The sequence below is a fragment of the Tauraco erythrolophus genome, chromosome 8 (genome assembly GCF_009769465.1).
Source record: "Tauraco erythrolophus isolate bTauEry1 chromosome 8, bTauEry1.pri, whole genome shotgun sequence".
Lineage (NCBI taxonomy): Eukaryota > Metazoa > Chordata > Aves > Musophagiformes > Musophagidae > Tauraco > Tauraco erythrolophus.
The window spans coordinates 31,975,866-32,001,942 of NC_141472.1; the positions used below are offsets into that span (position 1 = coordinate 31,975,866).

At 47.0% G+C, this 26,077-nt stretch overlaps 1 protein-coding gene across 1 annotated transcript in view; it reads right to left on the reverse strand.

The window, feature by feature from the left end:
- Positions 1-16,329: 16,329 nt before the first annotated feature.
- HSPBAP1 (HSPB1 associated protein 1) overlaps positions 16,330-26,077 on the reverse strand; it is a 37,575-nt gene continuing 27,827 nt past the window's right edge. The window contains exons 6-8 of the mRNA XM_086616163.1: positions 20,084-20,167; positions 17,076-17,186; positions 16,330-16,884 (exon numbers count right to left, since the gene is read on the reverse strand). Coding sequence (XP_086472289.1) covers positions 16,330-16,884; positions 17,076-17,186; positions 20,084-20,167 — 750 coding nt within the window. The remainder of the gene's footprint in view (positions 16,885-17,075; positions 17,187-20,083; positions 20,168-26,077) is intronic.

Consider the following 26,077-nt stretch of genomic DNA (forward strand, 5'->3'; position numbering starts at 1 on the left):
GCAATTCAAGAATGCTAAAAATAGACCCCCTTCGAGTTTTGGCTGTTTACACAGCTGTAGCATAAATATTTAGATTTGCAAGAGAAATGCTTGCTCAGCCAAAATCCGTCCCAGATCTCTGGAGTCAGCAGCAGGGGTTTAGAGAGGCCCAACATTTCCTTGGAAAAATGAAAATCGATAAGAATTAAAGCAGGGAGCAATGTTTCCGCAGCAAAGCTCGGCACTTATGGAAAGCTAGCTCGGCTCGTGTTCTTCAGGGGGTGCATCAAAAACTCCCTGCACGGGCTGGGAAACACCATTACGAGCTGCAGAACAAGTGCTGCGTACTGGGACCTTATTTCCGTGGCTGGTTTGGACACAGGGTGGGTGATAGGGAGGGTGCAGCCGCCGCTCCGAGGGCTGGGCGTCCCGGAGCAGCCACAGCCCCTCTGCAGAGCAAGCCCAGCTGCTGGGACAGCCAGAAGTCGGGCTGGTATGTTTTCTGGCCGTCAGGTGCTCCGTGGGGGACGTGTCTGGTGTTGCCCCAGCCAGGAACCACTGTATTTCCATACATTGTGTTTTTCTCCTTGCGTTTTGCCACCATGAAGTTGGCTGTGGGCACTGGATCATCTTTTGACCACCTCTTGCCAGGGGAAAGGAAGGATTTTACTACTCTGGAGTGTTACAGAGTCAGGTATGGCATCCCCCACCCCAGGGAGGGGATGGAGAACGAAGCTGGCTCCTTCCCCCTGAACTACTGCAGCCTCCTTTCTAGATAAAAATCTTTAAGTGGATTTTCCATGTGGTAAACCATCACTTTAGGAAAACCGTAAGATATAGCTGTTGTTAAAAAGAAGATTTTTACTAATGCATCTACTGCGTCTTCATTATGCCAGGGCACCTCTATGAAGAGATTTGCAGAAGCATCCATCCATTCATTTCCACGCATAATTCTTCAATAGCTCATTTGCTTCAAATATTTTTATCGACTTTTACTACTACATGAACCCTCAGATATTTATTTTTTAGGGCCCAGGGGACCCATTGAAAAAGAAATTCATTTTCTGAAGTTTTATGACAAAGGTTTTGCTCTGGACAAAAGCTTCCCGTTGTTTCCGAACTTCTGCTCTCCACAAAGATGACTTTGGCTGGTCTGCTCCTACCACTGCCACGGGGTGTGAGGCATGGGTAAAATTTCTCCCCATGCAGCCCCTTCCCAGCCCCCAGCATCCAGGTGTTTTTCCAAACCAGCAACTGGTGTCCCCAGGGCTCCCAGCCAGCCTGGAGGGAACCTGGAACATCAACCCAAGCCGGCAGGATCTCACCTGGCCAGAGAGGCCATGGAGGTGGCAAAACTTAATGAGAAACAGCCAAAACTAGTAATAATAAAAGCCTTTCTCCCCATTTCCATGAGCCTCATGCAAAATTTAAGCCACACAAGGACAAGGCAAACTTGCAGTGCTCAGGGAATGTTTTATATATCAGCTGTGCTTTTTTTGAGGAAGGAGCTGATTCTTTTCTCATTTTACTTTCCTGAGGATTGAGAGTTCCTGAAAATAAATCAAATGCCTTGAAAAACAGGCTAATATGAGTGTGGGGACATCACACACATCCGTTAGCAAAACAGGCATTCGAGGCAGCCCAGCAATCCAGATGCTCCTGGTTTGTGCAGCTCCAGGATGACGGTGACCCGTGCAAGCTGGAGGAGCAGATCTGACTTGCTGCTTAATAAAAATATAAGCTGTCTGGGTGCAATCCTGCTCCTGCTGACATCTCTCAAGATGAGATTTCACTGCCTTGGTCTCCGATGAGATACTGAGTGAAGCAGGGTGATGGAAATGAGGCCAACAGAGAGGGTGGGAGAGACCGATTGAAAAGGAGCAACGTGGCCACGTTCATCTGCGGCCATGAGACAGGCACAAAAGGAAAAGCCAGACAGGTACACTGTGACAGCGTTGACACAGCTGAAGGAAATGTTTAACTGGACTCATTTGCCATGATGGGTCACTGGAATTAAGGGCCAACACGTCCATGAAAGGATGAGGTGTGGCCAGTGCTGTGGTTTGTGAGGGACGTAAACCGCCGTGGTTCAGGGAGTAAGCCAGCCACGTCAGAGGGAGAGGAGGAAGAGAAAGGGCACTGTGGGCAGACAGGCATTTTCTGTTTTTCTCCTGGGGAAACACTCTGGCAGTTTGTTGTTTGTCTGCCCACGTGGTGCCGTAGCAGCGCACCGAGGATCACTGCTAGTGACTGCCTCCATAGGGCACACCAAGCTGCTTCCTCCATCCCGCTGCCATGGCTGGATCTGTCGGGACCACATCCCCGTCCCTTTGCTTGCCCTGCCCCACGCGTGCTGGCAGGGCTCCATGCACAGTGGTGGGACAGCAGCAAGTCCTGTGGACAACTGGGCAGCTTGCATGAGATGGCCCACCCCACCATCACTGTGAACACCTAAGGGACATCTCCAGACCTTCACAGCCCAATCATTTTGCCTCAGAAGCTGCAATTGGTGGTAAAACAGGGCAATTAGCTCTAATCATCCTCGATAATCACGAGTCCTCCTCCATCCCTGCTTTTCTGCCCGTCCTTCCCGCAGAACTTTTCTCTCTCGTTAATTGAAACAGAAGCTTCCTGTCACCACCGATTGCATCGTCCAATGTCAGCTGCCTGGAAGGATAAAAATAAAAGCTGGAAAGCGTGCGCCTTTGGTACAAAAAAATAGGTGCCAGAGAAGGTAATGTAATTATGCAGTGATTGAATTAAGTGAAAGAAACTACATTATGCCCATGAAGTATCTGCCCTGAAGATCGATTTGAGGCACGGTCCCTGTTTGACCAAGTGATGGGGTTTGGCTGGGGAGCAGCTTCTGCCCGGTGCCATCGGGATCATTGTGGATACCTGGGCTCATCTTCCTTTTTCTTGGCCAATTTGGCTGCTGGCAGAGGGAGGCCAGCATTAAAACACTCTCGTTGTCCTCTACAAATTTTCTGTGCAAGGGAAAATTACTCTAGAGTGGATGAGCCTTAATGCTGGGCTGTGTCCTTCCACTAGTGTACCTCCTGCGGGATTGAACGGGACAAGGTGGAGTGGTTAAGGGACAAAAGGGAAAAGCTCACTGTGGATGTGGGTTACTCAGAAGTAAAAGCCATGAGAAGTTTATACGGGAGGGAAGAAAATACTGATTTACAGCTGATAAAGGGTTTCAGGCAGATCCCAGAGCCGAGCGTCCCAACGAACGCGCTGCAGCCCGAGCACACCTCTAATTAGGATGAATTTCCCCACTGCTGGAGTTAATACGTTATATATTGAAACCATTTGTGTTCATTTGTAGCAAATAATTACTTTAAAATGTTATCATTCATTTGGGTTATTTGACTTCTCTATTAATTGTTTAAATAATTGTTTAAAAGATTGTGTTTGGGTCAGTGAGAATCATCAATATTACTCTGTTACTGGTTGATAAACGCGGCAGAGCAGTTCCTGCGGTTGGGACGGGGGGAGGTGGTGGCTGACGTGTCGCCGTCACCGCAGACCCAGCCTGAGCCCTCCATCCCCAGCTGCTTCCCGCCGGCCCTCGGTGACACGGGACACGTGGCACATCGATGCTGAAAATCACCTTGTGCCTCAAACTGCGTGTCCCTCTCTTAATTGTTGGGAAATGCCCCGCTTTCGATGTAAACCTGTGTCCGTGTCCTTTCTTGCTTCCTTGTGTCGTAAATTTTCTGTCCTGTGACACTTAAGGAAAAAGCAATCTTCCTAATCACTCCGCTCGGTAGTAACGCAAACAGAGGGACAAGGTAAAAGGCAGCGGGGCTATAAGCGCCTCCGTCGTGTGCCCTTCAATCCGGCTTGATAAATGGAGATTTCGCCGGGAGGTTTTTCATGCATTAGCATTAGAAGGGGAGCAAGGCTATTTTCTTTCCTTGCCAGGCGAGACAAAAGAGCCGTGCTTTCGGATTCGGCAACATCAGTCTTTATTTCAAGGAAGGAAATTAAATAAATGAATCTGAAAGCGGGAAGGAGGGAAAAGCCTTCAGTACCGAATTTAAAAAAAATATTTGTAGGGCTCGCCACATCCTTACAACGTTTCAGCCAAGTCCATAAAGCATTAGGGAAACACGTGGACCCCACGAGCACCCCACCGGCCGTCCCCAGCTGGGCGCAGGGATCGCCACTCCCTCGCACTGACGCCCCAGCCCAGCAAGCTGCCAAAATTTTTTAAAAGTAACCCGTCAATTAGCTGATTCTCTCAGAAGAATTTATTCCCCTTAAATCCAAAGGGAGAACTTAAAAGCTCTCTATATTTAATTTGATCGAGGCTTTAATAACATCTGGCTGGATTAGTATGCGGGTGCTGCTGCGCTCCCAGGAGCGGGGCTGGAAATGGCCTCCCGGCGCGCCACGTTTGCTGCGCTTAAGCGATTTCTCTATCGAGTTTGCGTCATTTGCAAGTGAAAAAGATGCTGTGGGGTTTGGGGGGCACAGGGCTGCTCCTGCGGGCACCCGCCCTCTGGGAGCTGGGGGTCCCTCCAGCCCCGATCCCCCTGTTGGCACTGGGAGGCTGCAGGGTGCGAGGGAGGTGGAGGAGTCGCCCCTGGCAGAGCCACCATCGTGAACCGGGCAGAAGGTGCTCCGAGGGGTGGGGGGGGCTGGTGGGGTCGGGATAGCGAAGGGGCAGGAGATGGGGGCTCGGTCCCTCTCTACCTCGCGTCATCCCGTCGCCTTTCTGCGATGGAGATTCTCCTGGGAAGGCGTCACAGCAGCTGGCACCAGCCAGGGATTTCGTCTTCCCTTAAATCACAGGAATAAGATTTAAGGGACCGAAAGCTTGAAGCCAGGACTCCTAACTGAAAAGACACATCGATTTTCTGTAGCTGATGGAATAAAAGAATTACCGTGGTGAAAAAAAAAAAAAAAAAGAAGAAAACTGTGTTCAAAAAGCCGCCTCAGCACGTGCTGTGCATTGGTCCTGGGCGCCGAAGACGATCCTCCTGCCTGCACTGCTGTGTGGGGGTGATTTTTGGGTGCTCTGTGGAGGTGAAAAGGCAGAGCCCAGCACCCAGATGGATGCAGAACAACGCTGGGGGAGCAGCCATGCTCCCCCCGTGATGCTGGGAGACCCCTGGGCGGTAGGGGGGGAGTTTGGGCATAGCACCCAGCTGCAACCCAGTCAGGAGGGGAGCATCACCTCTGCTCACCAGGAGGGACTGAATTTCCTTGTTGGCTTTTCTCATCCTCGGACGTGTTACACAAGAAGGACATGGAGCTGTTGGAGCTGGTCCAGAGGAGAGCCATGAGACAAGCTGAGGGCTGGAGCACCTCTCCTATGAAGACAGTCTGAGAGAGTTGGAGTTGTTCAGCCTGGAGAAGAGAAGGGTCTGGGGAGACCTTCTAGCAGCCTTCCAGTACCTAAAGGGGCTACAGGAAAGCTGGAGAGGGGCTTTTGACAAGGGTGTGTAGTGACAGGACAAGGGGCAATGGCTTTAAACTGAAAGAGGGCAGATTTAGATCAGATCTAAGGAAGAAATTCTTCACTCTGAGGGCAGTGAAGCCCTGGAGCAGGTTGCCCAGAGAAGTTGTGGATGCCCCATCCCTGAAAGTGTTCAAGGCCAGGTTGGATAGGCTTTGAGAAAACTGATGTAGTGGAAGGTGTCCCTGCCCATGGCAGGGGGTTGGAACTAGATGATCTTGAAGGTCCCTCCCAACCCAAACCATTCTATGATTCTATAATTTTAAGCCCCCATACCACACAGCCCACACTCCCCCACACCAGGGTTATTATCTCCATCTTGCAAATGAGGGATGAAGGGGACTACATGTGACCACCTACCTCTCTCTGGGTCCCTCCTTTTGAACACACAGTCTCAGCCTCACTCTGGGATTTGGAGACCAAATTGTATCCCTTGCAAAAGGGGTACGAACGCTGGTGGGATGAGGATGGGAAGCAGCGAGTGGGGGTTTCTTTTGCCGCTGGAGGCTTTCCAGCCGCTGGCAGCAGTGCGTGCGGGGGTTTTGCTCTCCCTGCTATCGAAGCTCTCCGCTGGGTATGAATAATTGAGCTCCCCCTCGCCCGTGCCCTCATCACCCGTGCCACAGAGTCAATCGCTCGCTTTTCCTGATGAATATTTCATACCTCCCCAGGGTGGCGATGCAGCCCGGGCAGCTGCGTGGCTGAGGCTCACCAGGATTTAAGGGCGTACCCACCACTGATCCACCTGCCTGGGGGGAGAGAGGATGGGAAAAGGCAGCACGTGGCACAAAACTGCCTTGAAACCTGTCACCAAGTCGTCCCTGGTGCTCGCAGCGGGTCCAATTCGGTGGCCACATCTCTCAGAGAAGGGGCAAAAGGCGGGAGGGCTGCAGCCATGGGGAGAAGCAAATGGGGGTCGTTTTGGGGATCAGCAGCCATCCTGACCTTTCTCAGTGCTGGGTTCAGGTGATGCCCTGGGGGGAGCAGCCACCCAGGCTGGTGGCAGCCTCTTGCTCCGACACTCCCCTCCCTGGCACTTTGCTTTCCCAGTAGTGCCCAGAAAACCCCCCCAGAAACCACCATCACGGTGCCGGTGAGAAGCTGCAGCGTTTCCCCGGCCCTCTGCGAAGGCACTTGGTCGTTCTCCATTTCTGCCTTAATCACACAAAAGCGACGACCGTTCTCTCCTCGCTTTACAACGCCTCGGCTTAGATCCGCTATTAAGGCAGGAGCGTTGCTGCTCAGGCGTTTTAATTAACGTGAACGATCTCACCTTTGTCCACAGCATCTTTTTACATGTTATTATATCAGGTAATTGTTAAACGACTCAGTGGTTTAGAGAGGTCTGTACTTTCATTAAAATGCCCTGCTTTTTCTGACCTGGCAGATCACCCACATTTTTAAGGCTAGTATTTTCAGGTGATTTCAGTTAAATCAATCTGCACGAAACCAGATGAATTTTCTAAAGCACTGGTGGTCCCAAGCTAGGAAATGGAGTTTGGTCAACGTTCCTCCAAATTTTAGGAGCTTCAAGGTGCTCCCAGAGCTGGCTGGGAAATCAACTCCCTGGTGACCAAACCTATCAAAAGAAAGAATTGAATTGTTTAAATTCATTTGAAAACTTTCCACACTTGGGTGGGGGGGAGGGGGAGCATTCATTTTTTTTTAACGTCCCTTTTCTTGCTTCTTCTCTCATCAGAAAAAAGGCTGGGAGAGAAATCGGGGCTCTTCCCTCGGGAGAGAAAAGACCTTCCAACATTTTGAGCTTTTTGGAAATGCTGCCCATGGTTTTTTTTATGTGAAATTTCATTGAAAATGGGGGAGGATTAAATAAAACCCAGCCAAAAAACCCAACCCAGAAGTCCTTTCAGGGCACACTTGGATGTGGGTGAAAGTGCCTCTTGAAAGTGTCAGTTCTCCTCTCAAATCAGGGAAAACTGAAATCATGTTGTGCAAGATATTGGGACTGGCTAAAGCATCTTGCCTGCACCCACCTCTCAGCCCCAGAGGTGGGCAGTGATCCCCCTTCACCCCTAAAAGATGGCTGGGGGCTGCAGGAGGCTCAGTCCTTCCCTTCCCAAGGACAGCTCTAGCTCCTGCCTCCTGGGTTTGGAGGGTGATCAGGTGAGAGCAAGACAAAGACACAGGCGTGGGATGAGGTTTTGCCTCAGCTCAGCAAGGACCAAAGCACTGTGAAAACCCTGAACTTTGGTCTGAACACCTGAGCCTTCATCTCCTCCTCTTCCTCACCCCAGGTTGCTGCCTGAGAAGCAGGAGGGGAGTTCAATTAGTACAGACCAGTGAGGAAATCCCACCACCGCTGCCCTTCCCCATCAGCACTGGGAGCACCACCTGTCCCCAGCCCACAGCGAGCACAGGCTGTGGCATATAAACGTTTGATGGTTGCTCACTGCTCTGTTGTCACTGGAGGAGAAGCACCTGAAGGCCCTGATGGCTTTGCCCAGACTCACCTGGGACACACCCACCCACAGGCGTTGGAGTCCTTTTGCAGCTCAGCTCTGGGCCAGCTAGTCCTGGCTTGTGCCTCACTTTTGGAAGGCACTTGGGACCTGTGTTGTCCCATCTCTCCAGACCTGTTGCCTTTTGCTCCCAGCTGCTGGACTATGGTAGGACCCTGGGCCTGGTTCATGGCTCAGTGTGTGTGGAGGTGCTGATGGACCCAGTCACCAGCCCCAGTAGGACTGCACCCTGTTGGTGAGGGTCCATGCTGGCTCCCAGCTTGTCCTGCTGCTCTCTAACAGTAAGTCATTGTGTTTCGGATGGTGGCAGAGGCAAAGTGATGTGCTCACTGTGTTGTTATGTGGGGAGTGAATATGGAAAAAAAGATACCTGGAGGGCACCCTGGGTTAAGGGACTGTCTTAATTTTTGCCATGTGTTTGACTGACCCAAGTGCATGCCTTTTTTGGGACTGGGGTGAGTCTGCTGCTGTGTTCCTCATCCCATTGGAGAGATGAGTTGGAGTTACATAAACCATGTGGGGTAAGGGCTGTTGTGTTGTCCTGACTTAGAGGCTCTTCCTCTGCCACTGCTGGGCTGGGGGTCATGTCTATAATTCCCAAACCCCCTCCCAGAGGAGGTGGAATGGGGACCAGCTCTGACCTGCAGCCCTGTGGATGAGCCACCTGGGCAGGGGCTCAGCGAGGCTCCTGTGCCGGCACGGGCAGCTTGGTGTGGCAGTGGTGAGAGCCGTGGTTAACTGAGTTAATCACATTCATGCTGCTAGGAACACTGTGAATTATGTTAATAGCAGCATCTGGGGAAATTACATCTTCATTAATTGGTCCTGATTGCTTTTTGGCGGATGTGGGATGGTTCTGACTTTAACATGCAGGACAAAATTTATTGTGATCAGTGCATGCAGTAAATGCGCAAATGCCATTACCTTGCCTTGCTAATTAACTTTTCGAAGAATAAGAGATGGGAAAGACCTGCATGGCCATCTCCTCCTTTCTCTCCTGCCCCAGCCAGGGCAGGCTTGTTTTCTATCAGTCCATGCTCTACTGCTTCTTCTAGTAGAGTTTTAAATGTTATTTTGAAGTTAAAAATGGCAATAATGTGGTTGACAGACACAGAAGAGCAGTCATGGGGCTGAGGATGCTTCTGATGGTATGTGTTGTACCCTGGAGTTGGCCTTGTTGCTCTCTGGCCTTGATCTGCCCGTAGATCAAGATCTGCTGATCCTCATGGGTGTAACTTGGTGGTAATTGAATCTATTCACATGCTTATAATTAGACCTGTTGGTGATTTAGAGACTTTCGATGCCATCATGTCCCCAGCTGGAAGAGTCAGCTCACCCAGGCTGAGCTGCCCCCAAGGGACACCCACAGGGTAGAAGACGGGGCTGTTGGGGTATCAGCAGGAGACAGTCGTGGCTAAAGTGGTGATGATGATCTATGTGCAGTGCTTGGCATCAATCTTTGCAGTTCTTTAGCTGTCAGTCAAGGTAGCGGCAAACAAGGAATTAAACCACGTTTCAACGAACTATCTTTGCGTAGCAGAAAGCTCTGACGTTAACCATGGCGGAGATCCTAACCTCTTTGGATAAAAACCACGAAGCCCTGAGCGGATGCAGAGTGTGGGGTGGAGGGAACGTGTTCCCTCCCCAGGGAAAAACAGGCTCGAGCCCAGGCGAGGCATCGAGCTCCTCGTAAGTTATGAGGCCGTTCATCTGGGGAAGGCAGTAAGTCGTATCACGGCGCCGCTTGCTCTGCCTTCTTTTTACACAACACCGTTTTTCATTTTAATGGTGGGTTTCCAGCAGCTTTGTCAGGGCTGCTGCTAATTGAACTGGATTCATGTGCCCTGGCAGGGCAGGACAAGGCCAGCACTGGGTGAAGGGGAACGGTGAGTTTTAGTGCCTGGTGCTTTGGATGGGCATCGCCCAGGCTGCGGGGAGCAGGAGGAGGGGGCATGGCAGGGGTGAGAGAGGGATTTAGGAAGAAGTTTAACCATCTGGCTGCCACCGAAGCTCAGAGGTGCTGTCTCCATGGTGGTGATGGGGTAGAGAGTGACTCCCCCAGAGTCAAATAGACCCCAGGGAGATGAAAACCCTTTTTTGCCAACAATCTTTCTGACCTGGAAAGATGCAGGTCCACCTCTTTTGTGGGGAAATCAGGTTCAAAAGTTCTTTGGTGCTTGAAGTGTCAGCTTCAGACCTTCGTGAAGTGGTTTTCATGGGTCATCACAAGGAATCAGAACATGTTGTTGAGACAATCTCACCAGAGCTTTGGAAGAAGTAAAGTTGCTCCCTCAAAACCTAGGGCTAGATTTTGCTTTTCCATCAGGCTGCCCCTGTAAGCAGGTAGGCAGTAATGCAAAGACTGGGACATCTGTAATGCACGTCAGATTTGGTTGCAAAGCCAAATGGTTTGTGGGACACTTTTACCCCCCGAGGGCTCCCTGGGTCCCTCAGTGTAGGGGCCATGGGAGGTCAGAGAGCTCCTGGGTCTTTGCGTGCATTCTCAAGGCCTCCGGGAGACTTTCACAAAAAATCATCCCCCCATCCCTGACCCACAGCACTTGCCACCCCAGTCTCCACTGCCCTACGGTCCTCCCCAGAGCCTGGGATGCTGCAGTCCTGCCAAGCTGACTGTCCCGAGATGATCAGAGCTTCTAGCTCCCAGTCACCCCATTAAGACAGACAAACCCCACCAATTAGATGGATAAATAAATGTCTAGCAGAGCACCCACTTGAGATGTCTCAAAAAACACAGCTCCAGAATGTATAGCTCTCTGTGCAGAGGTGCCATCCTCCCCCTGCCCCTTCAGCTGATGTGGCAACATCTGTCCCCATCTCACTATGGGATCAGACCTCTTTGCCCAGAGGACAGACGAGCACAGCGCAGAAGATCTAGGATCCTTTTCCTCACCTGTGCAGATGAACTGGGTGGTAAAACCAGGCCACCTGTTTGCAAAAGTCTTTCCCCATCAGCCACTGATGTAGTAACACCTGAAACGTTGGGAACTCCCTGGGAGAGGGAGCCTGCCCATGCCATACACCTACACGGTTCATGTTTGTAGCCAAGAAACGCAGTGAGGAGCTCGCTTGTTGGCAGACAGACTGGTATGCAGCACTGCCTTTATTTTAAGGGGCAATTAGTGCTGCGGAAGGATTCCCTCTGCCACATTTGTTACTTAAAACTTCAATTTGTAGTTATCACTGTATCGTAACATATGCCACAGCTCTGCAGTTCGGTTGCTCTGTGGCATCAAGCAAACCATGCCAGAGCACAAAAGTCCTGAGATGTGACATGGAGGGAAACAGTGCTGTGAAATGAAATGGTACCCAGTGAAGCGTAGTGGGGAGGTTTTTGGTGAAAGACTAAAACTCTGGAAGACGTCAGTACTCGGGTTTTTCCCTTCCTGCTCTCTTGCAAGGTGGAACTTTTTGATTTGAGTATGTTACGTTTCTTTGCAGCAAAGTGCAAATCCTTTTAGGTGAGGGCTGTGCTCAGGGACAGCGAGTAGTGACGTCAGACAGCCCAGGAGAGATGCACTAGGCTGGTCCATGGACCACCCTGTAAACCTGGGTTTGGGGCAGAGAACTCTCCTGGTTTTGACCAGGACAGAGTAAGTTCTTCTTTAGCAGCTAGAAGAGCTCTGTGGTTTGGATTTAGTCTGGGATTTGTTATGAGAAAATTGTTGATAACGCACTGATGTTTATAGTTGGCACTGAGACCTCAAGGACCTTTCAGCTTCCCATGTTTTGCCAGCATGCAGGAGCACAACAGGCTGAAGGGGAGCATGGCCGGGACAAAGGGAACACAACTCCCATTATAAATTGAACTTAGATTTAGGATTGAGGGCTAAATCGGCCAATGAAGTATTCCATACCATGCAGCGTCATGCCCAGTATATAGATGAGGGTTGGCCAGGAAGAGGTCTGGCTCTTCCATGGGCTCTCTCTTGGACTCTCGGTCTCTCAAAGTTCTCTCTCTCTCTCTGTCGCTCTCTTTCCAGGCCTCTCGTTCATCTGGGATTGCGGTGTTGAGACTTATCTTTTTCAGGATCATTTGGTGGGATGGGACAGGTGTTGGTCACTGAGTGGCCAGCCCTTACACTGTGCACCACTTGCTGGTATATATCATTATTTTATATATATTCTTCATATATTATTATTTTTATTTTATCATTATTACTTTTAATTTTATATTATTGTGAAGTTGTTCTTATCTCAACCCATGAGCCTCCTTCCCCTTTCCTCTTTAATTCTCTTCCCCATTACCTGGCACTGGAGGAGGGTGAGTGAGCGTCTGCGTGGCGTTTAGCTGCTGGCTGGGCTAAGCCACAACAAAGACCCAGGGCTTCCATCAGGCAAGTGCAATGGCCTGGCTGTGTGTGGGGAGGTGGCCATGCTGGCCCAGCCTGCTGCTTGAACTGGCCCCTGGGCTGGAGCACAGCTTTAACTCCATCACTGGGCCATGTAGTGACAATCTCTTACTGTCACTCAGCAAAAGCAGAGATGATGAGCAAGTCACCACGGTGACCACCCTGGTGATGGCTCCAGGCCACGATCTCAACTGTTGCCATGCCCACTGCTGGCAGTGAGTGGGAAATACTCTTTCTTGGAGGGAAAGGATATTTTCCGTTAGTGGTTGCAGAGGGGTAAGTGCTGGGTTCCTGCTCTTTGTCAAGGCTGTCGCTGGAGAGGTCAGAAATCATTTATTTTTAACGCTATGAATATGTAGAAACTTGCCTGAGCTTTTCCACGCAACGGCCATGAATTTAATGATGGCATCAGAAATCGTGGCACTCGGTACCCTGCGGATTGGGTCAGAGCTATAAATTTCTCAAATTGGTGTGCGAGCTGTTTGCCATACGTGACTTTCTGCATTTGTGGTCGTTTCTCTACCACTGTGTGCTGAGTGTATGACTGAGCTTTTATATTGCACCTCTGAGACACAAAGTCCTCCTGGTGCTTTTGCTGAGCATCCTAAACAGCCTTGCTCTCCTCCTCCTCCTCCTCCCCCTTTGCTAAAGGCTTCTGGCCGTAGCCTGGCCCTTAAATCATGGGCTGCCCCTGGGCAGGCGTAGACTGCGACTGTCCCCAGACAGAGGGTGTTTGTTTTGAGCGATGTGCCTCTGCTCACGGGCAGCTCAGCCTTCTGAGAGCAGCTGCTCTGATGCCAAGACAGGCCCTCCGACACAGGCACCGGAGCCTCTGCCCATGGGGCCAAGTCCTGTGAAAACCTCTGAAAGATTCAGCGAGCCTTTTCAAGGACAGGAATTCCGTGTACAAAGGGAGAAAACGGTCAGTGAAGGTATCAGGGTGGGGGTGGTGGTGTCTGTTGAAACGGTCTGTGCTTGGGAGGAAAGCTTCAGCAAGGAAGCTCACGTTTTGGGTGCTGGAAGGCAGTGTTGCCATCTACCTCCTCCACATACTTCACTGCCTGTGCTCTTTCTCCAAAGCCTGTATCAGTTCTAGATATAAAAGCTTTTTTATTACAAGACTACTTTTGCTCAGTGAATTAAAACGAGGCATTTGCACCCCACAGTGTCACCGAAAATGCAGACAGAAACTCTCAACACAGTTTGCAGTGTTAGAAAGCGGCATTACTTATTGTGGCACCTGGTGCACGGGGGATATCTCCTCCTGGCTGCACACCTGGCCCCTGGACAGAAACTTAGTTATACACTACGATCACGCGTGTTCATAACATGTTTACATATTCTTGTAAACAATTGGTCAACTTTCTCTTGCTTTACACGCAAATTACTTTGCGTGCTCAGTTCTCTTCCTCCACCCCTTTCTTTTGGGTCTGGGGTATGTTTAGGGTAGGTGGTCCATGAGTTGGTGGTCACAATCTCCCCCTGCCAGAACTACCTTTTCAAGTCACTGCTGCACATGCTCACAGTTCAGAAAAACATGAGAACAAAGTTTATACATTCTCTGGAATGTTTCCTTCAAGGGCAGACAGTTCTTGATAAAAAGTCTCCCTTCTAATCACTCCCGGCAGCTTCAAGGATGCTCATCTTGTTACGTTTCTTAGGTATGTGCAAACCGCCTACTAAACCCTTCATGAAATTCTTACAAAAGTTGGGTACCAACAACAGCAGCAGCAATCCCTGGCTGGTCGCAGCCCCTCTGCTCAGCCTGGGAGAGGACACAAGCTGTCATGGTTTGAAGTGGGGGGGGAGTTCCTTTGTCCCGACGTAAATAGGGCAATTCACAGAGGTGCCGATTGGCTCAAGCCCTGAGGGGGATGGGAGTCCAGTCTGATGAGCAGCTTCTGCCACCCGGACCTCCCCTCCCACTTCAAACCATGACACAAGCGCAGCAGCAGGGCACAAGGCAGTGTCATTAAAGCCCAGCTCTGCTGAGGTGCCCCCATGTATCGAAATGGAGCTGCCTTGTTCTACAGATCTGCTCCCTAGCAGAGCCAAACCACTAAAGGCAGCAAGATGTGACTGAGATGTTTCCTAACTAATTTTTAATCCTTTTGGCATCGCAGTGCCAACACACAAACATGAACTATATCCACGGGACTGTTTGTTAAATTCTGGTCTTGTTGCAGTGGTGAAACCCCATTGAGACACTTTTGTTACATGCTGACAAACCAAAAACGTTGATTTTCTCGATGTGGCTGAGAATCGCGTCTTGCCTGCAGGATGCTGCTGATGTGACACGCAGGTGGTGTTGGGGTCTGAGCCCAATTAGAAGGCTACAGCAGCACATTTGAAACTGCACACTTCTGGGTCAAAGATAGAGCTGATATGGCCCCTACTACTAACTCAGTCACTTTCAAAGCCCAAAGTCTCCAAACTATGCACACTGCTTAGTTTCCTCTTTCCTTCCCAGCCAGCCAGAGGAATGAGAGCTTAATCTTGCCCCATCCAGTAGCTGAAGTAATGGCACCCACCAAGGTAAAGGGCCCATCAAGGTAAAGATTCTGTGCTTGTTACAAGGGAATCTTCGAGCCTTTTCAATTTAATCCTTTGCCAGGTATGTTTTTTTTGGTTTTATAAATTCCTAGATTTCTGACCTGTTGGTGTGTATCTCGAGCACTTACCGTTGTTCATCAGGGCGCTGCCAACCTGCAATATGCATAAAAGCAGAGAGAAAGCACCTTTGCCACTGTGATTTTTCAACTATAAATTGCTGGAAGATGGTATTTGTGAAAACAGTACTAGCTTCACGTGCAGGGAACAGGCATCAGGCAAAGGAAATAGCAGGAAATGGGGCTAGTGGTGCAGGGTTATGAATGTGGAGACAGGTGAATGACAAACTGGTTTGTAGGTGCTAATAGACGTGAGCAAAGATAAGTTTTGAAAGTCAAGGTTGCACAGGCGTTGTCTCAGAAGAACCCCTCTGAAGCTATGGCTAGAGCAAACACCATTCTCAGTTGCCACTGTGGCCAGAAAGCAGAGGAGGCAAGAGCATCCCAGAAGATCCCAGCAGCTTGCTTTCCTTTTTTTTTTCTTCAAGCCTCCATGCATTGCTTCAGTGTTAAACGACCTTCTTGCCTGTATTTCAAGTTCCATCACCTTTTAATCAAAGGACCATCCAGCCTTCAAAAACAAATCCAAGGACTACTGTACTTTAAAGAAAGGATGGTCTTGTACAGCAACTACTTACAACTGAAAGAAAAAATCATTAAATTTTGATTGTTACGGTAAAGAGTAGGACAGAAGTAGAAAGTCATAACTGCTTTGTTTTGTTCCTTAGAAATAGGGACTGCGCATCTGGCTTTAAATAAATCATAACAGTGACTTCCTGATGGCCTTTTTTTTCCCAGCTTCAAGTGTTTCTGAATCTGCTGAAGGCCACTTTCTTGCTAAAGGCTTTTGTCTCACTTCATCCTAGAGCTTTGTGACAAAACTTATTTCATGGAAGGGAGGGAGTAGATGCATCAGTGAGTGCATGGCCTCTCGGCTCCGGTTAGGTTTATTTGAACTTACTATTTCTAATGTGATCCACTGATCACTTACTGACCGTTTTACTGTAAATGTGGTCAAGGGCTGCAGTCTACAGTAAGTCAGTCTATCTTCTCCCACTCTTAGTCCCCCTCTGCTATGTAACCATGTCCCAGCACTCCCTTCCATGTCTATCATAGAGCTGTGCTTGTTCCACAGCTCGGAGCTGCAGAGCACTTTAAAGATCCCATCCACACAACACGGTGGGAGTATAACTGCATATGTTTTGTTAGTAATACTGAGGAGCTCTCTGACTAAACACACCTTCCTCTTCCCAGCCATCATTACTCAGTTATTCTTTCAGCTCAACTTCAGTCTGTCACTTCACTGTGTCTGTACCTAAAAATTATTTGAAATGAAACATTCAATTATGACAGAGCTTAAACACCCAGAACAAGGCTGCCATTTGATTTCTTTATTTCAGGAATGATAAAGCACTCTGGCATTAAACTCTTGTTCTCTCCAGCAGCAGCCGAGCCACTAAACTGATGACATGCGGATTAACCAAGCAGTCTAGCAAATCATTGGTAGAAAGGGCTGCTTGTGAGGCATTTGGACTGCCGTCTGAATCCATTTGACGTGCAGGCGTTTCACAGTCATTACTCACTAGCAACTGCTTCCTGATGCAGCGTAATTTTCCAGAATGTCCTCCTTCGTTTTCACGGAGATGATCTCTACCGCCACTTTCAACTGCAACTGCACCCATCGAGCTTGTGTCTTGAGACTGTGGTAGAACTTGAATAAGATGAGGCCCAAAAGGTATTTTCTGTGGCTGACTTTTCAGTGCTGAAAAGCCAAATTCACGGGTTAGTAACCCACAGCCCTCCGGTTCACAGCCAACTTCCCTTTTCTTCCTCTTGCATGAGGTGCCTGTCCTTTGCTCTGGACCGGTGCTGCTGGAACACGCCTGCTCTGACACACTTGCCTTTTGACACCTGAAATACGCAGACACTGCTTTATTCAGGTACTGAAGATTGATTTCATGGGATGTTGCCTCAACCTAAGAAAACACCCAGGATAAACCCAGTTAAAAGGCGGTATGTTTCAATTCAGTGTTGTGTAATTATTTTCCACAAAAAGGGAAGGAATTCAAAATTCTTTTTCTCAGGCAGAAAAAACACTTGGGGAGCTAAGCAAAATGTCAGTAATTCTCTGTTATCACTGCTATAATGGGAGCAAGGGAGGGCTTACCTCTGTGGGATTTAGCCAGCCATCTCCATCACTGGGATTTTCTGCTGATTTTATGGCACATACCAGCATTCGAGTTATTGCTTCTTCTACACGGGCTTCATGATCTGCATCCTGCCTCAAGGGAACAGAAAGTGTTTGGAAACAGGTTAGTGCTTGGGTCTCTGCAGAAACCTGGAAGATCTTGGGAAGACCTAAATGGATGGCCTTAGTTTGAAAGCCATACTCATGTACGTGAAGTCAGACTTTTGACACTCCTACTGAGGTGTAGAGCCCCCTCTATGAGTAACAGCACAGGCTTTGGTGCAACTACTCATCTGAATAAGGACTTGCAAAAAATAGGTTCTAGTGTGTATGTGTATAATCTTTTTCCTTACTCTAGTGCTCTGTTGATTGAATCTGATGCTTGAAATTACAATGCAATGTTAGCATTTAATTAATGTATGCATTTATATAGCTCTTTTGGACTAGAAGGACCATGAAAGTACACAGCAAATCTTATGTACCTATTTTGTCTAACTTAAGTACTGAAAACACACAGGATGTTACAGCAAGGCAGCAACTATCTAGGGGCTATAGAGGCACAAAAATGAGTCTTAAGGAAATACTTTATCATGTAACAGTAGCTGACATACTGCTGCAGTCTTAAACATCAGCAGAAGGAAAAACATGTTTCCTCTGAAAGCTGTCCTGTAAAACTGAAAACTGAGTTAGTAACTGGCTCTGCTTCAGGCCTTCACTTCCTGCATCATCCTCTTGGGCAGCTGGGTACTAGCTAGTTTAGGATAACAGAAGAAAACTTTACAGGGTGTTTTTAAGCTTTCTTTACCACATAACTGAATTTCTTGTATGTGGAAGGAGACAATAAGACACTCCAAACAAGATGGGTGGTTTAGTTACTTCAATGAAAAATGCCTAGGAGTGGATATGTAAATTTGCTTTCATTGAGATGCTTAGACATACAAGTTTTGGAAGACAGATGTAACCTTGTCAATCACAGCCCTGAACTGCCTAATTGTGGCTTTGGGGAACATGTCAAGCAAACTATGCATTTTGCTAGTATGAGTGCTGAAGGCAGTAATTCATCCTGGAACCCTGAATAGAACCTGGGATAGAAGCAGGGGAAGTGCTCTTAGTGTTTTGTGGATTTGGCTGCTTGGCTTGTTAATGGCCTCATATAACAAGCCCTCGGAAAAAAAAAAAAGTTTGGTATCTACATGTGGAAATTATTTAAGTTGTTGCACTCCTGGTATTCGCTCTGGCCTGCTGAACAAGAGGGTTGTACGGATTGCATGGGAGTATGTTAGTAAGGAAGGAGTACTTTGAGTAGCTCACATCCAGCTGAAAACAAATTAAATTTCTAAAGTCTTGCCAATATAATTAATGGTTTCACTAGGACTATAAATGTTGGCATGATGCACATCTGTCAATATGAAAGCAGCTGGTAACAGCTGCAAGCAAGAACTGTTTGATTTGCTAATGGAAATGTTCTCGGTATTGTCTTTTAGCATCCATGTCAGAATTTATTTTTATAGCTGGATTGCCTAACGCCTCACAGTGCTGCCACCATCAGCTGTAGGGATAGTTTCTGTAAGGAACCTTCACCTGGGTTGCTATAGCTACACTTGGTTATGGCAGCTGTTGATATCTGGGGGGAGGGGTTGCTATTCATTAGCAAGATCCAGCAAATGCTCCTCTGCTCATGATGCCATGCACAACTACCTGCTCTCACCAAACAGGATCTTGGTGATTTCTGCAAGACACTTATGATCAGAAAGGCCACGGAGTTTAGCTCTTTTTTTTTTTTTTAAGTTCTTTTACGCATATGAGCATAGCTAACCTTACAGCATAGCTAACGCATCACCTGGCCGCCTGGGAGCTACCAGCCTGGCACAACCGATCCAGTCCTGAGCCGCTCCTCCAGAGGGGGCAATTTGTGAGGCAGAGCTCAGGGTACATGTGTGTGGTGTCACCAGGGTCTTTCTGAGTATGGGGCACACAGCCAGTTCCTCTGAATTACCTCAAAGGCTGCTCAAATTTAATGTAGGCTGCAATGGTTGTTCTATGATGCCATTGATGCTTTCTCTGGCACTGGACAAAGCCCGACTGTACTCAGGGCTATATAAGAGCTTGGTATGTGCAGTGGGCCTGCTGTCCTTTCTACATACATAGTTTCATCTGGAAAATTTCTCCATCAGGGAAACACTCAAGTGAGTTCCTCTACTCTTGGTTTGATGTTGGTAATAGAAAGGTATTGTGTGGTCTTTGACGAGCAGCTGAATGCATGTGTTCATTCCCCTGGAGATTTCTGATCTAATAAAGGGTGGGTATTTTTTTTTTTAAAAAAAAGCATTAAGTATTTTAAGTATTTTAGGGAGGCAGCTTTCACATGCCTTTTCAAAGGTTTTTTTTAAATATATTAAGCTAGGATTAATGATAAAGTAATTTGAATCAGAAAACCTTCTGGAGCATTGAGATGATATCCCTGGAACCATCCCATACATACTGGCTAACATGAGCAAGAAAAAAATCAAAGCCTGGGGAAAAGAAAATTAATTAAATACTTGAGAAAATCCAACTCCAGGCAAATCAAAACTATCACAGAGAAATGAAAATTCAAACATCCTCTGCCACCCCCTTCCTATCACATTAATCTGATTTAAATTCTAATTTAGCTTTGCATGTAAGCATGTGCTTGAGGTGAAGCTGCTGTTTTGTCATCCCCTATTCAGCACAAAGCTAGTTAGCCCATAAGAAATTGGCCAAGAAAAGTTTAGTTTGTGTTTAATTGTTTGCCTTATTGAGGTGAACTTGCAGGTGACTTCTGCTGAATTGGGGCTTCAGATCTGGAACCTTGAAAGGTTCTTCAGGAAAAACTGTATCTGTAAGGGTTCTTCCCTCCTCAGCCTCTGAAGACAGCACACCCAATAGGGCTGAACCTGGCACGCAAGGGACAAAAGTCCATGTGGACATGGAAGTGCTACATCACCATGACATGAGAAGGAAAATACCAGTTCAATCCAAGAGTTTATGCTGACAGTGATGGGATCAATGGATTCCACATAGTGCCACCAGTGCCTTGGAACAAGCAGGACCTGGAATCAGAGACGTCACATTAGGGTACTAGCAGAAGCCTGAAGAAAAGATGTTTTAATTAAGGTGATGTGGGATGCAGAGGCAGAATGAGGCAAGGAACAGGAGTAGGGGGTAGGAGGTAATCGTTATTTCTTTCTTCTGAAGAGATTTTTCTCAAGACTTAAATGCCCACTCTATCTTTCCATTGTATCAATACTATCATATAAGAAGTGGACATGATCCAGAACTACCTCTCATCCAAACTCTTTCTCATGTGAAGCAGGACTGTAATCTCTGAACTGCTCTATGTAAGCAAAGTCTGGCTGTACAAAGGGAGTGCAGCTGGTGTAGCAGTGGAGCAGGGCTTTAGAGAAAGTCTCAGCCAAGCAAGAATTCTTTGGTAGACTCTCCAACTTAGCAGACTTTCCAGTTCCTTTAAAAGGACTGCCAGCTGGCTTCCTCAAAAAGCAGGTATTCTAATGCTCATCTAGGTGATTAACAATATGTAGCTTTAATTCTGGTAAAAAATCACCAGTATTAAACTCGTCACTTTTAGTAGGTAGGCTTTTAAAAGAAGGTGTCCCAGAAAACATGACAATCTAGTTTAGATCAGAGCTTTACAACTATATCAGGATGATAGCTGTGACATAAAATTGATTCTAACCCATAGCTTTTATGGTACAAAGACATTAATGTTGTTTTGATGATATAGTACAAGCTTTACAGATTACTGAACATTAGATTAACATAGAGCTATCAAGAAAAGCATAAAAGATGGGTTTTGACAGGGAATAAAAATGGTCAGACGGATAAAAATATACACTTCAGAATGAAGAAAGTGAAGCAATGATCCGTATCTGAATTCTAGACAATTCTTTTTCTTGGTAGACACAAATTATTTAAAAGAATGTTCTGCTACCTAGATAGCCCTGTGCTTCATTATATCAAAATACGGCTAATGAGAAAATGTCAGCGTAGGAAACAATGACTGAGGCCCCTGTCCTGCAAACACTTACAGGACAGTCAGAGCAGAGTCATTTCTGGGCCACAGGACAAAATGTTCTCCACAGGTTTCAATTTATGTCAAACAAAAAAAAGCACTGGCTCTCTAAAGGTCAAAAACATTTGGAAATTGTACTTTAATTCAGTACAGCATACAAAACAGAGACGGAAGTCAGTCTGTGGAAGGCCATTATTTAAAAAATATCACCAATTAGTTATTGCTGACATCTAAAAGTGTACAAAACCCTACACAGACTGAAGCCAAAACATGTTTTCTACAGAACAAGTTTCAGACTAGAAAAGTGCAGTTGCATTCGCTGCAATGGGTTTATCTGTTAGCAAGTGTTTGCCCATGTTTTGTTGATGGCAGAATCATACAAAACCCACTCGTGTGCTCTACAGGGGATCTTACGGTGCGCTCTTAAAGAATTTGGGGGCCGTCCAAACGACAGGGTATAATGATGAAGCCTGGAAAATTCTGGTGTAGCATAGCTTCTGGAGTAAGTAGCTGTTTCCAACAACAGGGTCCTTACTGTGAGACTTGCGTAGGAAGAGTGAGCTTGCAACATGCTGGAGAAGTGGATAAAGACACTAAGGAATTGGGGTATGGTGCAGAGGGACTATGTAGCAAGGGAACAAAAGCAAGAGGCAAATTAAGGGAACTGTATGAATGTTTCAGTAAGAGGGGCTGCCTGGAAAAATCCAAGATGGAAATTAGGAATGGAACGTGCTGGCTCAACATGGCTCATGTGCCAAGTAGAGACAGAACTCTTTTGGAAAGAGGAGGTGCAGCTAGGAGGAAGATACAATCCCCCCAACTAGTCTAGTCTTTTCAAACCAAAGAGGAGGAACTTGGTCATCAGAGATTTTACTTGCCAGCAGGTTAAGAGTAATAACTGCAAAGCCATGTGCTTCTGCAGCTGGCACTGCCTGCTACTGCAATTTATAGAGGAGATACAGAGCTGTGACTCAAAGAGGCAAAACAGGTGCCATAAAGATACTTGCACTCTTTCTCTTTTATTTTTGGCCAAGCTTACGCTTGCTGAAATAAGGATTTATAGCAGCAAAAAAAAAGAAATTCTCAAAAAGCAAAAGGATTAAAACTTTAAGGAAGATGAAGAAATGAAAAAAAGCAATTAAAACCAAAAAATACGGATGGCAAGGGAGCAGCAGAACTAACAAAAGACAAAAAAAAAATCCAGCAAAGAAAGAAGTAGAGTAGGATTCTAGAGTTCTTCTAGGTTTGCAAAATAGAAGCAAAAAAAAACCCCAACCCACAACAAAATCAAAACAAACAAAAACCCACTACTACTGCCCCCAACCATCAGTTCCACAATAAAATAAAGCAGACTTCCATATGTTTATGAATATGGGACACAGATTTAGCTACGTTTGAAACTACATTTCAACAGGAAATGTGAAATTAAACCACAGTGAAATAACACACACAAAAAAACCCACAGCAAACATTTTGCAGGGAAAATACAAAGTGCGAAAGAAAGACAGAGCTATTCCAAGCTAAAAGATGATTTTGCGTTAGCCTGCGTTCTACAGAATACATCCAGCTTTGTGGGCTGGGAAGATACTGATCTAAACAGCATCCAATCAGACAATTTTAATATTTAGGCTAGCGATAGGCAAATATAGCAGATGAAGTCAAAGTAGGACAGAAATCCCAGAAAAGATAAAACAAAATTCTGGTCTGCAGCAGGCGGAAAGAAACCAAGCGAACAGTTGGGAGAGCAAGCGGAGCAATGCCCAAGACTTGTACAGCACAGAGAACAGAACAGGTTTAAATTCTCAGTGGACATGATTAACTCGATACAGCGCAAAGGTAGGGCAAAGGTGGGATTGCTTCGAAAAGAGAGCATGTCCTGAAGTGAAATATCATACTGAGAATTTCCTGCTCATTAGAAAAAGACGTCTGGGTAAACGCGCAAGAAAAGGAAGCACCAAAGAACACCAGTGTGATGGGAAGAAAAAGCTGGGGGGGCTCTTTGGGATCCAAGCAAATCCCAGAGCTGCTTGCAACCCTGGCAATGAAAAATAAAATCAAATAAATAAATGCATAGCCAGCTCTGTGAGAGCACCATGTGAGGACTCTGTGAAAGCACTGCCGCCCCAGCCCATGCCCTGTCCCAGCTGGTGCTCAGAAGGTGTTTCTTACCCTGTGTCCCTCCTCCCTCCCAAGCTGGCATCTTCCCACCTGCTGAAACAGAGCACCCAGGGCCCCTGATGTCAGAAACACAGGCACAGCCCTGGGGAGAAGCACTGTGACCGGGAAGGGACCGGGACTGTGACCATGCTGTGTTCAGAGGGACCCAGGCGAGGGGCTGAGGGAAGCTCAGGGAAGAGATGGAAAGGTAGAGTTAGGAACTGGCACCTTTCGCCTTTGGTCTGCTCGACTTCTTGGGCACCCATGGGGTTCTCCTAGTGTGTTGCAGGCTGAGTGGTGTTTTCATCACCAATTCTAGTGTAAATTCAGCTCCTGGACTTTTTTGCCTCTTCTGGGATGAAGACGATAGTTCTGGTGTCTAGAGGTCAAGCTGGGCTGTCTGCCCTCTCTGTGGGGTGACCTGAGGCCAGCTCCGTAGTCTCCCACATGAAAATTCTTTCCTCCTTCCCCAAAACAGAATTATTAATCATCTACTATGCATAATGCTGTGGACAACTCTGAATTCTCCTTTACTAAAATTACTTAAACTCTTCTCTAACCAAGAGAGTTTTTCACTGCAACCCTTTTTAGGAAGTATTTTATATACTTTGAGCTGGAACATTTCATTGCCTTTTAAAAAGTTTGAATTACTGCATTTCCTGACTTACTGCAACACTTTTTTTGGGTATCAATTATATTCTTCTTGGTTATCGAGACTGTCTCTTCTGCTGTTCCCTACTTTAAGCCCAATCTGAAGTTCTCACCCCTTTTCCTTAAAGGTGGCACATAGGGAAATCCCTCCCTGCCTTCACGAACATTTCTGCTTGCTCAGGGCTGGATCAGAAGTCAGAGGTCTGCCTGCGCTGTTGAGAGCTCTGGCTGCCGAGCAGGATCCCACGGTGTGTTAGGAGCACAGCAGGAGCACAGAAAGAGAAAACCTTGCAGCTATAAGCAGGAACTTAGTGATAACTGTAGTTGTGAGCACAGACTGAGTTGGAGATGTGTTTCTTTAGACTTTCAGAAAGCAGACAAGCAAAAGCAGGGGAGGAGAGCTTCTGAGCAGCAGGCCACGGTGAGAAACAGCAAGCAGTAACGTTGATCTTTTTAAAAATCATTTTTTCCCCATACTGTGACAATGCTTTTCAAGGCTGGAAGGGAGCACACTTCTCGGACTCGATATGCCTGAGACGAGCTCAATTAGGCCTTTCCTTGCACCTCTGGTGTCTAGAGCTGCGCTGGGACACACGGCTAGGAAGCAGGAGAGCAGGCAGCAGGGCAGCTGAGCGCTGCCTGTAACAGCATGGGTCCGGGTGTCCACTACCCCTCCTGTCTGGGGTGGCACGAGAGGGAATGGCATTGCTCGTAGGAGCCCAGCGTACAAGGTGCCTGCTCTCCTTTAGGAGAGCAGACATATGGAGCCTCATGTGCCCACCTTCAGACAAGCCGAGATGCGCTTTTGTCGTCAAATTTTTTAACCACCGTCTAGTTATAGGTATATACCTTAAGAGGAAGATGGATTAGGAACAATTACATTAGCGAGCAGGAAGGAAGCAAGAAGCTGGTGAGAAGTGGGGCAGAGGAAGGAATGATCAATGATTTTGTATTTGTATAGCACCTCAGGTTTTTTGTAGCCTTTTGTGGGATTCATCTCTCCTATTTTTAATCATCAAAAAAGTTAAGCATCTATGTGTGTAGGATCCTTTTATAGCCTGTACTGAAGGACAAGATGGGATGAATATTTCTGCCGGACTGTAATTGTATAAGACAAGGAGGATGAATCGTCTTGTAGAGATGCCGGGTTCTTCTCACTGATGGCAGACAAGACATCTGTCCTGGACAGGGTTTGAGGATGGCAGATCCTACTCTAGCTCTCTTAACGCTTGTTCCAAAGTGTGGGATGGAAGATACTAGAAGAGACATGTATAAGGAGCCTCTATATTTCTGTGATACAACTTGAGCTTGTAACTCTATGGATATAGTCATGTACAGCTGCAAACTCTAAAACTACTCAGCTGCCTATTCAAATAAGTTAGATATCTAAATGTTATCATAATTTATGTCGAGAACAGATCACTAATTTATAAACAGAAGATGTGTTAAGACCTCTGTGGAAAGGCAGCCGACAGCCACTGGTCAAGTAGAGGATGAAACCTTATAAAACCTAAAGTCTCAGCCAACTACCAAGATTTGTAACAGACATTCACCTCTGAACAATACAGTGAAAGGGCACAAGGGATGCAGTCAAAGTACGTGTTGTGTGCCGGTACAATATTATAGGAAGGAATTCTGCTTTAAAGCCCTAAACGGGTGCAGAAAAATGACTTGTAGCAAACAATGACCAGAAGGTGGCATTAGGCACATTAAGTTTTTGATATTCAAAGCTGTGCTCACCCTACATGCAGTCGCTCTCCTGAATACCCAAGAACACCTTTGTCTTTATTTTTCAAGCCTTTATTGTTACAATACCTAATCCAAAATGTTCTGTGTACCCTCTGGGAAGGAGTGGAGATGCCATGTATTATCACAAAATAAAGCTGGCTGCAAATTCTGCAGTAATTGCATTAATTCTACATGAAAAACACTGCTAAGCACCTATCAAGATGGTTGTTATTTAGAGATCCTCTCTCTTGTTAACAAAGGAGCTCTTCTACATCATTCCTTCCCTCTCCATCAAATAGCACCAGTCCCCAGACACCTGGCCCATAAGCTTCTGGATGAGATGCTGGAAAGCATCACCCAAAAGGGCGCTGATAAAATGGATAAAGACAATAGC